This window comes from Protobothrops mucrosquamatus, unplaced genomic scaffold (genome assembly GCF_001527695.2).
Source record: "Protobothrops mucrosquamatus isolate PMUCROS unplaced genomic scaffold, P.Mucros_1.0 scaffold880, whole genome shotgun sequence".
Taxonomy (NCBI): domain Eukaryota; kingdom Metazoa; phylum Chordata; class Lepidosauria; order Squamata; family Viperidae; genus Protobothrops; species Protobothrops mucrosquamatus.
This window is the reverse complement of record NW_015387134.1, coordinates 1,013,262-1,026,943: the sequence shown is the minus strand read 5'-3', so window position 1 is coordinate 1,026,943 and position 13,682 is coordinate 1,013,262. Positions and strand designations below refer to the sequence as shown.

Here is a 13,682-nt window from a genome sequence, read left to right as displayed (position 1 = left end):
GGAAGGAAAATGTTGGCTTGTCTGTATGAATGAAGGCATCTTGTGGATGGTGGGTGGCTTAGCTCTCTTTCTCAGAAACCTACGGAAGCTAGAAAGTGGAAATGAAGAGTTCTTCATTTTATTTATTTATTTATTTGTTTGGATTTTTATCCCGCCTCTTCATGTTGGTGTCCTTCAACTCCAAAGACAATATGGCCTTCTGAAATTATAGACATTGTAGCCCAACAGAGTTAGAAGGCTGCAAGATGGAGCAGGCTTGTCTGATTGTCTTTGTGTACCCGTGTATGTATGTATGTATGTATGTATGTATGTATGTATGTATGTATATACGAAAACAAATCTACGAAAACATACACACACACACACACACACACCAATACCAGAAAGTGTTTTAATTTTCTTAGCTATGTATGAGACTCCTAGATCTGCATCTCAATTTATTATTTGATACCTTTCTGCCTAACCCAGGGATAGGCAACCTTGGCTCTTGTATGACTCGTGGACTTCAACTCCCAGAATTCCTGAGCCAGCCATGCTGAGGGGAAAGGGAGAGGTTTCCATGCTGAGTTATGTTGGCTCAGGAATTCTGGGAGTTGAAGTCCACGAGTCATAAAAGAGCCAAGGTTGCCTACCCCTGGCCTAACCTATTCTTGGGAGTATACACAGAGTATAACCTTGACTAGGCAAGCTTGTGAACTCTTGTGAGGCCCTTTGAGAAAGGCTGGCATCTGAGTAAACATCCAAAACAGCTCGTGTGTTTTTTACCATTGAGTTGAAGTCATAGTCAGCTGAGGCTTCCAGGATCCGATCTGAGTCGGTCACCAGGATCAAAGGTTTATTCTTCCAAGCTTTGGGGTTCGTGCTGGAGCCGATCCTCAGGAAACTTCTCTCTCATCAGAATGGGAGCACTGAACTGTTCTAAGCATTGTATTTATGTGGTGCCTGGTTGTGTGTAGCTTTTAGTTGTTGATTAGGGTGTTGACAGAACAGCCCAGTAGATCAGCTCATTGCAGACATTCTAGAGAGAGAGAGAGACAGAAGTTCCCTGAGGATGGGATCCAGCACAAGCCCCAAACTGTGGAAGAATAAATCTTTGGTCCCGGTGACCGACTCAGATTGGATCCTGCAACATTATTCTGGGACACGTATATTAACCTTCATTAGCTGAGGCTTCCATATATCCATGTTTATTAAACAGGTACTTTCCTTGTGGTGTTTCGATTAGCTGTGGCCTCTTCAGCTGTGCACTGCCTTTTTATCTTGAGTGTAGTTTTTGACATGCCGTAGGACAGTGGTTCTCAACCTGTGGGTCGGGACCCCATTTGGGGTCGATCGACCATTTCATGGGGGTCGCCAAGCAAGGCTGTCCGCCATTTTTTTTGTCCGCCATTTTTTCCCCCCTTTTCCGGCGGGTGCCTTACCTCCCTTGAGCTGGGCCAGCTGGTGGTCGGCCTGCTCCGTCTCTGCCGCTTGCCAGCTATGCCTCGGCCGGCGCAGGGGGCGGAACCACGCATGCGCGGCGCTCCCGGGCAGAGAAAGTCCTCGACTTACGACCGGTTGGGTAGTCCTCGCCTTACGGCCGGTTTAGTCTTCGACTTACGACCGGTTTAGTCCTCGACTTACGACCGGTTTAGTCCTCGACTTACGACCGGTTTAGTCCTCGACTTACGACCGGTTGGGGTCACGGCATTAAAAAGGTTGACAACCACTGTCATAGGAGATAGAAAATCCTTGACTGAAACAGGGTTGTGTGCACTCCAAAATATAAGACCGTCAGAATCCTCATCCCCGGCGTTTGCTAAGAACCATCCTCCTCTTCTTCCCAGGTCCTGAATTCTGAACTCCAGGTCCAGCAGCTACTGAATGAGGCCCATCAAGACTTGGAGAAGGCCAAGAAATGTTCCAGTACCTTGGCAAGCCAGTTCCAAGAACACTGCCCAGACATCGAGCGCCAGGAGGCTGAACTCCACAAGCTCAACCAGCGATTTAGCAACCTCAACAAGCAGTTGGATTACAGGTCAGGAAGGGGAGGGGGAGACGATGTCAGGGGGGTCATCAAGGAGGACCTGGGGGAAAAGGGAGGATGGACTGGCAAAGTGGCAGGAGAAGGAAGCACCCATTTAAGAATAACAGAATTGGAAGGGACCTTGGAGGTCATCTGGTCCTACTGCATCCAGTTTTGGTCGCCACGATGTAAAAAAAGATGCTGAGACTCTGGAAAGAGCACAGAGAAGAGCAACAAAGATGATCAGGAGACTGGAGGCTAAAACATATAAGGAACGGTTGCTGGAATTCGGGATGTCTAGTTTAACGAAAAGAAGGACGAGGGGGGACATGATAGCAGCCTTCCAATATCTCAGGGGCTGCCACAAAGAAGAGGGAGTCAAGCTATTCTCCAAGGCACCTGAAGGCAGGACAGGAAACAACGGATGGAAACTGATCAAGGAGAGAAGCAACCTAGAACTAAGGAGAAACTTCCTGACAGTGAGAACAATTAAATCAGTGGAACAACCTGCCTCCAGAAGCGGTGAATGCTCCAACACTGGAAGTTTTTAAGAAGAGACTGGACAGCCATTTGTCTGAAATGGTATAGGGTTTCCTGCCTGAGCAGGGGGTTGGACTCGATGACCTCCAAGGTCCCTTCCAACTTTATTATTATTATTAATTATTATTATTATTATTATTAATTATTACTTTACACCAGTGGTGGTGAACCTATGGCACGTGTGCCAGAGGCGGCACTCAGAGCCTTCTTTGTGGGCACACACACCATTGCCCCAGCCCCACCTCCCCCTGTGGTCCCCTCCTCACCAACAGCCCCCCCCAGAGTAGAGTCGCCCCCAGGTGCAGCCCATGCGGAGCAGCGCAGCCAAGGACATGGCAGCCGGACAGTAGGGATAAGACTCCGCCCTCATGCTCCGTATTGCGCAAATGATGCTGTGGGGTGCAGGCAGAGGAAGTGGCTGCCATGGCACTGCAGGGCCGCTTAGGCGATCTGCAGCGGGCCATGGAGGTGGTGGGTGGCCCTGTGGGCGGGGCGGTTTTTCGACACTCAGTCTCTAAAAGGTTCGCCATCACTGCCTTACACCCTTCCAAACAAGTGGCTGTCCAATCTCTTCTTAAAAACCTCCAGTGATGGAGGATCCACAGCCCGTTCTACCGATTAATTGTCATCAGTATTAGGAAATTTTTAACCGTGAGAACAATTAACCAGTGGAACAGCTTGAAGTCACCATTTTCTAAACATGTTCTTCTGCAACAGAGCTTTTTTTGTTTGTTGGTTGGTTTTTTGGCTTCATTCTTAAGGTGCTTTAGAATTTCATGGAAGTTGCAGCCTCTGTTGTTGCAAGGCAGTCAAGTGTGTTAAGTAGCACTCACTGTGTGTTTCCTATTCTTTCCATGTAATGCAGTGTTTCTCAACCTGGACATCTCTTAAGGTTTGCGGACTTCAACTCATGCTGGCTGGAGAAATTCTGGGAATTGAAGTCCGCACATCTTAGAGTTGCTAATGCTGAGAAACACTGCTCTGATGTTTATTTGCTTTGCTTCCTAACTTAGAAAAGCTCCACGAATTCCTTCTTGATATCTCCCTGGGATTTAATGCCAGATAGATAGATTACTGTATTATGCAGTAAAAGACCAGACATTTTTCCCTAGCCCATTTTGTGATAACGGCAAATGCCAGCTTTTCACCCCGATATTAAGAATGTCACAAAAATGTTCTACAGAGGTGAAAGATGGGGTTGTAGAATAGAGATGTTGGGGGGGGGGGGGAAGGTAGGAGAATAGCAATAGCACACTGGTAAGCTGAACTTACATTCTTCTAAGGATCTAGAACCTCACCGTAGGATGGTTGAGTAATAAATCTTCACAAAATATAATTAAAAAATCATTGGAGAAATCACTTAGGTTTTGAGTATTGGAAGTTTTGGAAGAACGAAGGTGAAGCTGAAACATTAGCTCTTTCAAGTCAGTTATATTGTTGTTAGTTGCGAAGTCGTGTCCGAGCCATCGCGACCCCCATGGACAACGTTCCTCCAGGCCTTCCTGTCCTCTACCATCTTCTGGAGTCCATTGAAGCTCACGCCTACTACTTCAGTGACTCCATCCAGCCACCTCCTTCTCTGTCGTCCCCTTCTTCTCTTGCCCTCCATCTTTCCCAGCATCAGGCTCTTCTCCAGTGAGTCCTTCCTTCTCATTAGGTGGCCAAAGTACTTGAGTTTCAACTTCAGCATCTGGCCTTCTAAAGAGCAGTCAGGGTGGATCTCCTCTAGGACTGACCGGTTTGATCGCCTTGCAGTCCAGGGGACTCGCAGGACTCTTCTCCAGCACCAGAGTTCAAAGGCCTCAATTCTTTGGTGCTCAGTTATATACATCTTAATAACCGTTCAAAATTAGGATGAACTCCCCAGAAGCAACTTACGACCCATTTTCAAAGTTATGACGCCGATGCTTTCCCTGTCACATGATCGCATTTGGCAACCACCTCACTTTTGCAGCCGTTCGCTGCATCCTATGGTCACGTGACTGCAATTTGCAATGTTTATTTTTTCCTGGTTTCAAGCATCGACTTCTGGTTTTTCCAGCAAAAAAAAATACCCCTGGGGGAAGATGGATTCAATTAATGACTATGACGTTCCGTTTAAAGACCACTTAAAAAAAAAAATCAAAAATTTGATCGGGTGATATATTTCCTTAACTTATGTCTGCAATGGTTTTGACTGCAATTCTGGGCTCAGTTATGTATGCGAGGACTCTTGTACCCCCCTTCTAGATCCCAAGTCCTGCAGAAAGCAAAATCTGCCTATTCCAACTACCGTGCTGGCTATGATGGACTGAAACGTTATTTCGAAAACATCCCCAACTATGAGCCTCAAGAAAATGACCACGTCTCTCAGGTGGAAACCAAGCTGAAGAAACAACAGGTAATCAGACAACTGGGGGGAACTGCAAAGATTGTACAATACAACTCTATCCAGTCTATTGCATTTTTTGGGGGGAAAACAAAAGTGATTTCTGTGCTTCACATAGCTGATGGGCTCCAGCTGAGTATTCTCAACAAAGCTTAGAAGCAATTCCCAGTTTTTTCACTCCAAGGTTCTCTAACTGCTTCCTGCAGAGGCCAGGAATTGAATTCTGGACGTCCTACAGCTATGCCACATGCTCTTTGGTTGCATGACGGATCAGAGCTAGATATGAGCCCTAAAAGAGGAGGCTTAAGCAACAACGGTTGAAAGGAAGCATGTTTAGATATCTACATTGATTATGTGTAGTCAAGATGGTGTCAACTCTTGGTGACTAGTAGATTTTCTTCAGGAGAAATCTGTCCCAAACCTGGTCCTTCAGGTCTTCCAACGGTGCACCCATCACTGCTGTTGGGTGTCCTCTACTTTCATTTTTTATACATCTGTATAGCAAGTTTTAAAAACCCGGCTGAATTAGCATTTTTCTAAAGCTAAGGAATTGGAAAGAAGGAGAGATGGAAGGGTTTCAAGCTCCACCCACTTTGGGCTAAGGCTCCATCCATCGTTAGTTGTTCCAACCTGCCATTGGCTTTTCCCATAAGTCGTGGGCCCGATAGGCCAGGAACACCCCTCTCCTGCCCCTATTCAAAGTAAGATGGCGCCATCTACCTCCTGCTCTTTAAAAACTGTCACCTTTGTTTGCTTTGCAGAAACTTCTGGAAGAAATTGCAAGCAAGGATAAAGAGGTCCAAAAGGTCTCTTCAGAAGCCCAGCAGTATCAACAGGCAGTGAAGGTAAGGAGTGGCACAGAGGAATGACAACCCCCCCCCCAAAAAATTACACCCCATTGCAGAATTGCACTTCGTAGGTGCCTCTAGCATCGTTTGAATATTACACCCTCTCTCCTCTTCCTAGGACTATGAACTAGAAGCAGAAAAGCTGAGATCCATCCTGGATCTGGAAAATGGCCGTAATGGTTTCATGAACAAGAGACCAAGACTCCAGTCTGCAGCTTCTAGAGTGAAAGAAGAGGTATGTTGAGCAGGACTGTACCAAAGGTTCAGAGCAAGCTACTCTAGGTGTAGGACTCCTGGCCACTAGCTGGGGAAAAGAAAGCATCTGAAATCTAGGATGGGGAAGCCAGCTGGGTGACTTTGGGCCAGTCCCTTTCTCTCAGCCCAACCCACTTCAATGGGTTGTCGTCATGGGGAAAATAGAAAGCAGAGTGTTAGGTACGTTCAACGCCTTGCGTTGACTGGCTAGGCTTCTTTCAGTTTTAATGATATTAATATATGAAGACCTGCAAATAGAGCGACTGTGGCAAAAGAAAGCAAAGATAGTACCAACAGTGATAAGGCACCTTGGGTGCAATCCCAAAACATCTGGAGCATCCTTTGGAACACTATTGGCATTGACAAAACGGTCACCAGTCAATTGCAAAAGGCAGCTTTGCTTAGAACAGCTTACATCTTGCAACTATATCTTTAACACCATCAAATGACGTTTGCCTACCCCAGGTCCTTGGAAGGATAGGTGGACAAAAATGCCAAATCCAGCCTAAACATCTGGCTGACTGTGCTGCCCAAGTCCCAGGGCTGTTTGCAAATTGTTAAATATATTTAAAACCAGAAAATAAGATAAAGTCAAAGGAGCCAAACAAGTCAAACAAACCTCAATAAATGGATCCTTCCAGTTGATCCCACCATTCTCTAAATCAGGGGTCTTCAAACTTGGCCCTTTTATGACTTGTGGACTTCAATTCCCAGAATTCCTCAGCCAGCGTGCCTGGCTGAGGAATTCTGGGAGTTGCAAGTCCACAAGTCATAAAAGGGCCAAGTTTGAAGACCCCTGCTCTAAATGAATCCATGTTCCATTTGCAGGAAGCTCTCCTGGCTGCCAAATTCACTGAGGTCAATGCCATCAATAAGCAAAGGCTGCAGAACCTGGAATTTGCTCAGACCTTGTTGAAACAGGTAAATAGAAAAAACTCTTTTCTACTAGTTCTTGTTCAGAAAAATGCCCCAACTTTTATGGATAAAACCCAACCTCTAAAGGTGGTTCATGGATGGCCACCTACAGATAAAAATTTTAATGAAACTGCAGAATATGAGAAAACTTAATTTGAGGAAGCACCTGAAGGTAGGACAAGAAGCAATGGATGGAAATTAATCAAGGAGAGAAACAACCCAGAACTAAGGAGAAATTCCCTGACAGTTAAGTTAGAACAATTCATCATTGGAATGACTTGCATCCAGAAGATGCTGCTCCAGCACTTTTAAGAAGAGATTGGACAACGATTTGTCTGATGATGTGCATAAGGTCTCCTGCTTGAGCAGGGGGTTGGACTAGAAGACCTCCAAGATCCTTTCCAACTCTGTTATTTTGTTATCATAATATTCATGGGCTCTATAGAGTCATCCCAGGAAATATAATTTGCCATAATAAACAATGACATGGCTGGTCTTCAGTGGCAGAAGTATTAAATTGGCCCTAAAATGGAAGTTCACCTTTGCTTTCGTAATCATTGTTGGGTGGTTGCCTGGAAAAAATTGTCCAGTGCTGTGGGGGGCGGGGAGAGAGAGGGGATAAGGCTTTTTACATAATTTAGGAGATGCTCTTGTATTTTCCAAAGCACCTCCTTTGAATATTTAGCACAGCCCTGCAGAGAGACAAAAAAAAAATTCCTTTTTCCCCCAGGAAGTATCACGGGTAAATAATTTACAGCTCCTTGGAAAAAAAGAGAGCGGTGAAATGCTAGGCAGTTAAGGGAAATGCACAACTGTCTAATGTTGTGTTCCAGCAAGTGGTTTCAGTGGAAGAATAAGCACTAACAAGCTAGGGGCATAATTAGAAAATATGTCTCAGATAATCCTTGGACAGTAAAACGTACAGATAAACCAGAGTGGAATTTCACATTTTAGAAAATGTTCTTTTTGTGCAAAGTATCTCAAAACGTCAATAGGACTTCTCATTTAGGAAACCAAGTCCAGGGAAATGATGGGAAAGATAGAAGATGCCAGCAAGACAGTTTTAAAAAGAGTATGTGTGTTGCAGTATAATGTTCCAATCCTAACTATATTTGCTAAAAAAAATGAGCCGTGGTAGCGCAGTGGTTAGAATGCAGCACTGCAGGCTACTTGTGCTGACTGCCAGCTGCCAACAGTTCGACAGTTCGATCCCGACTGGCTCAAAGTTGACTCAGCCTTCCATCCTTCCGGGGTTGGTAAAATGAGGACCTAGATTGTTGGGGCAGGAGGCTGACTCTGTAAACCGCTTAAAGAGGGCTGTAAAACACTGTGAAGCGGCATATAAGTCTAAATGCTAGTGCTATTGCAATTACCTCAGCTGAGTAACTATGCGTAAAATACTACCAAATGGACATTAAGATCTGAGCTGCATTAAAGTGTGTATGTGGGGGGAGAGAATTTACTTCCTAGCTTAGCCTTCCCAAGCTTGATGTTCTCCAGAGAAGTGGAGGCTTCAACTCTCAGGATGTCCAACCAGCAGAGTTGTATATTCTGGGAATTTCCTGGAGGGAGTTTGAGGAGCTATGCTCTTTGCTTTAGGGATGCAGTTGAGATGGTTTAACTGACTCCTTCTTTTCTGCTCAATGACAGCAACCTGACCTCCAAATGGTAGAGGAATCCATCCAGATCAACAAGTCTAAGAAGCCCTTAGAAGAAATCTGGAAGTTAAAGAAGGAACTGGATGATGAGACCCAGTCTCGGCAGCATCTGGAGGAAGAGATCAAAGTCATCCAGCAGAACATCTTCCAGCTGCAGAACCAGAAGCCACAGGAGATTGTGCTCAGGAAGGAAGTGTTCAAGAAAGTGCCTGACCCTGAGCTGGATGAGAACTACCACAAGATGCAACAGAACCTGGCAGACGAGCAGGGCAAGAACCGGGGGCTTCAGGAGGAACTACAGGCCCTGAAGCAAAAGCTTGGACTTCTAGAGCATGAGAAAAGAGAAGGGGGACAGGAGTACGTGGTCAAGGAAGTCCTGCGGATTGAGCCAGACAAAGCCCAGGCAGAGGAAATCTTGAAGCTGAAAGAAGAGCTCGAGGAGCTCAAGAGACAGGAAGGAAACCGGCAGAACGAGATGGCCCTTCTCTACCACCAGATTGCAGCTCTTTCCAACGAGAGGATCAGGGAGCAGGAGAGAGTGACTGAAAAGGCGGTGGTGAAGATGCAAAACGATCCCCAGGTGGAGATGGAGTATAAGCAGCTGCAGGAGAATAAGCAGAGGGAGAGTACGCTGAGGCACCAGCAAGAAGAAGAGCTGCGTTTCCTCCAAGACAAGCTGAGGCGGCTGGAGAAAGAGCGAGCCATGGCAGAAGGCAAGCTCACCGTGAAGGAGGTGTTGAAAGTAGAGAAGGACATAGCAACAGAAAGGGAAGTGAACGAACTGCGGCGCCAGTACGAGGAAGAGAAGGCCAAGGCCCGCTTGAATGAGAGAGAGAAAGGCGAGCTGCTCAGGAAGATTCAGGCTCTGGAGGAGGAGAATGCCACGGTGATCGTCCAGGAGAAGGTGCGGGAAATCGTTCGTCCAGATCCTCAAGCTGAAAACGAAGTGGCCAACCTTCGCTTCGAAATGATGGAGCAGGAGAGACGATACCTGGGTGGGGAAGAGCAGCTCCGGGCCTGCCAGAATGAGCTGGCGACTCTGAAGAGCAGAGGGCCTCGGGTGGAAGTGCAAGAGATCATAAAAGAGGTCATTAAGTACAAAACAGACCCGGAAACTCAAACAGAGATGAAGCGACTCAGAAATGAGATTGTGGATAGGACCAGAGCCATTGAGAGAGCAGATCTGGAGATCTATAAGTTGAAGCAAGAAATCGAGGCCCTGAAGGAAGCCAAGCCTCACATCCAAGTGAAGGAGGTCCTTCAAGAGATCCTGCAGTACCGGGAAGATCGCCAGAAGAAAGAGGAAGTGGAATCCCTGCGAGCTCAATTGGTTGAGGAGCAGAAGAAGCACATGGACTTGGAGAGGGAGAAGAAGCAACAGGAGGAGATCATTAGGCAGAAGGAGGAAGAGCTTTCCCAGGTGAGGGAAAAAGTGGTGAAGCAGGAAGTGGTGAAGCTGGAACAAGACCCTACCTTAAAATCGGAGGTTAACACTTTCTCCCAGAACATCGAAAATGAGCTGCAGCAAATAGACTCGCTTCGGACCGAGATGCGCAAGCTGCAGAGGAGGAGGTCACAACTGGAACGCCAGCTGGAGGAACTGGAGAAAGAAAGGCAGGCCCGCAGGGAGGCCGAACTGGAGGTGCAGAGGCTGAAGATCAGACTGAGTGAGCTGGAGCAACAAGAGAAGGACACAACAGAAAAAGTCACCGTGAGACAAAAGGTGATTCTTCAACAAGATCCTCAGCAGGAGAAAGAGCACAGTCTACTTAAGTTGGAGCTGGAAGAGGAGAAACACAAGAAACAAGTCCTACAAACTGAACTGGAAGCCCTGCGGAAGAAACTGCAGGCACTGGAGAAGATGGGGGTCAAGGAGAAAGTGGTCTTTTCAGAGAGCATCCAGGTGGAGAAGGGAGACACCGAGTATGAGATTCAGAAGCTGAAGAACAGTCTAGAGGAGGAAAGCCGACGGAAAATGCAACTGGATTCCGATATTAATACGTTGGAGGCCAAACTTTCTGAAATGGAATTTAACAATTCCAAATCTTCCAAGGAGTTGGACTTTTTGAGAGAGGAAAACCACAAGCTCCACATAGAAAAGCAGAACCTTCTTCTGGAGATGAGGAGGTTGCATTCGGAGATTGAGCTCACCACGATGGAAGCCCAGGATTTGAAGAACATGGCCCAGGTAGATCGACGTGTCAATCTCGATTTGAGGTTCCACAGCCTGGAGAATGAACTGGAAGATCTGAAAAGGTTGTCTCGAGAAAAAGACGACGAGATCGAACAGCTCCAAACCCGCCTCCAGACTGTTGCTATCAAAAGGGAACAGCGAGAAAACCATCTGAGGCGCTCGATTGTGGTCATTGACCCCGACACGGGGAAGGAGATGTCTCCAGAAGAAGCCCATCGATACGGCCTTATTGAGTGGAGCTTGTATGTCAAGTTGAAAAGCCAAGAATGTGACTGGGAAGAGATCACGGTGAAAGGGCCCAGTGGTGAATCTTCTGTCATCTTGGATCGAAAGTCAGGGAGGAAATTCTGTATTGAAGAAGCCTTGAAGCGTGGAAGATTAACCATGGCTCAATATCAAAGTTACCTCAACAAGGAGATGTCTATTCAGGAGCTGGCTGTTTTGGTATCTGGACAAAAATAACCCGTTTCCTTCTCAACTTAAGCAAAACTATTTTTAACTGGTCCAGAGCTGTCTTGCTACAAATCCAGATATTTTACTATTTAATGCTTCCCTCAGATCTATCTGCCAAAGCCTACGGTGTCTTTATTCAACATTTGGGCGCTCTTTAGCTTTAAGTCACCTGCATCAATCTTGCCCAAAGCTAAAGTTTCTGCTCCTACATTTTTGCCAAGTTATTCTTCTTCCAGTTATGATGAACTCTCTTCCTGGCAAAGGGACAGCAGATATCAAGCATTTATCCAGTGCACGTATTTCAGTTTGGCATCTCAGCTTCTGTCAACTATAAAATCCTGCAAAATAGCTTCAGGGTCGAACTGAAATCTGGGCACTATAAATTCAAAATTATATGGCCTTGAGTGAATGCTTTTTTTTGGGTCTTACTGCAGCATGGAGAGGATGCTATCCTACCTTTTGTAATTATTTTAAAGTTAATACAGTGTATGGGAAACTCTAAGCACTTTAAAGCATCACCTAAACCTTATTATAACTGCATCAACTGGTTTGTTTCTTCTGGAGAATGCTTAAAAGTTTAGGAAGTTATCCAAAGGAAGAGCGGGTGGATGGTACGGTAGATGCTTAATAATCCTTCATTGAAATGGACAAGTGAAAAGTGATTGAAGATAATGGGACTGGCATTAAAACACGATATGACTTACAAGAAAGATGCAATCATACCAGGATCCAACTAGCATTTTGGCACGTTGGATCTTGAGTTTATCAAAAAGTTATCTACATGATATGGGAGCGGTCAAATTTTAAGGCAGTAAAGATGTATGTATATATGCTTATTTGATGGTGGGCTTCGTCTTGCAGCTCAGATTATGTAGAGATGGCTCTAATCCTTTGAAAAAGGGGAGATTTAATAGAGAACTATTACCAAATCCAAGTGCCTTTATTTTCCCCAAAGTCTCACTTGTAAGATGCATGCACTGTTTTGCTTACTTATATTTGACTGTATGTATTCAAGTTATTTGTTGGAGAAGGGAAATGGGAAAAGTTATTTATACTCTTCAGTTATAATAAAGAAGTAATCCAAGTTAATGGTTCTTTAAAACCTTTGCCTTTCTGTCAATAAATGAAAATTATAGGCACTGAATTCGTACAGTTGTATACAAAAAGACACAGAAGATGGAATTGAGTATGTCTAGTCTAGTGAAAAGGACTAAGGGCAACATGTAGCAGTGTTCCAAAGAAGAGGGGGGTCCACTTATTTTCCAAAGCACTTGAAGGCAGGACAAGAAGCAATAGATGGAAACTAACCAAGGAGAGAAGCAACCTAGAACTAAGGAGAAATTTCCTAACAGTGAGAACAATTAACCAGTGGAATGGCTTGTCTTCAGAAGTTGTGGATGCTCCATCACAGGAGGCTTTCAAGAAGAGATTGGACAGCCATTTGTAATGGTATAGGATATCCTGCTAGAGCAGGGGGTTAGACCAGATAATTCCAACTCTCATGATATTCTATGTTCTATGGCATTCTTTTGACATTTTCATGGAAACCCTGAAGAGGCATATAGCAATGCAAGGCAGATGCAGAAACAGGGCAGTTTGAGAATATTAGCCTTTCATTGCCATAAATTAAGCCGATTCTTTTCCGGGAGGGTCATTGACCACTGTGATTCCAGAATCAGATTGAAGGACACCAGGACTGATAAGAATGAAACTTCAGGAGTCCATCAATGTGGCCCTAGGTGCCACTTTGCAAAATATATACCAACAGGCACAAGAGGTGCAGACTGCAGACTCCAAATGTGTTTTTCTACAACTATCCCTAATTTTGGTCTTCAGCATAGCTACCAACTTGCGGGCCTTTCTGTCAACCCTCTACAACTCCCCCCAAATTTTCATGTGTTAACTACAATCCTGCCTTTTCCATGTATGTCTGCAGGACATGTAGGCACGGAAGAATTTTCAACAATTGCTAAGCTGGAAGCTAAACTCCATGCACCTACAGCTGTGTCTGAAGGGTGCTTTTCCAAAAGACAACTGGACTTCTTTCTTTTTTTCCTCATTGAAAATGTTTCGTTTCTCATCCAAGAAACTTAAGAAGCTTCTTGGATGAGAAGCAAAACATTTTCAAAGGAAAACCCAAGAAAGTCCAGTTGCCTTTTGGAAAAGCACCTTGGAGACAACCATGACCTGGATGATTGAGGAACTCCATAAACACCTAGAGCTGTGTGATTCTAACTTTGGTACCTGCCAGATCTGCAGACTTCTAACTCCCAGAATTTTCAGCAAAGACCTTGCTGGCTGGCAAATTCTGGGAGTTGAGATCCAGCCATTCGTCCTTATCCATCCATTCATGCAGCCATCCATGTTCATATCCATCCATCCATCCACCCACACCATCCATCTATCCATCCCCGAAGCTGGGGAATGCTAAAGCTATCAGGACTCT

The 13,682-nt window shown here is 45.3% G+C and overlaps 1 protein-coding gene across 1 annotated transcript in view; it reads left to right on the top strand.

Annotated features, from left to right (window-relative positions):
- The window catches only part of PPL (periplakin), a 36,419-nt gene extending 24,091 nt beyond the window's left edge, over positions 1-12,328 (top strand). Inside the window, exons 16-21 of the mRNA XM_015819257.1 lie at positions 1,827-2,017; positions 4,775-4,925; positions 5,675-5,758; positions 5,880-5,996; positions 6,845-6,937; positions 8,582-12,328. Coding sequence (XP_015674743.1) covers positions 1,827-2,017; positions 4,775-4,925; positions 5,675-5,758; positions 5,880-5,996; positions 6,845-6,937; positions 8,582-11,245 — 3,300 coding nt within the window. The 3' untranslated portion in view covers positions 11,246-12,328. The remainder of the gene's footprint in view (positions 1-1,826; positions 2,018-4,774; positions 4,926-5,674; positions 5,759-5,879; positions 5,997-6,844; positions 6,938-8,581) is intronic.
- Positions 12,329-13,682: the final 1,354 nt, after the last annotated feature.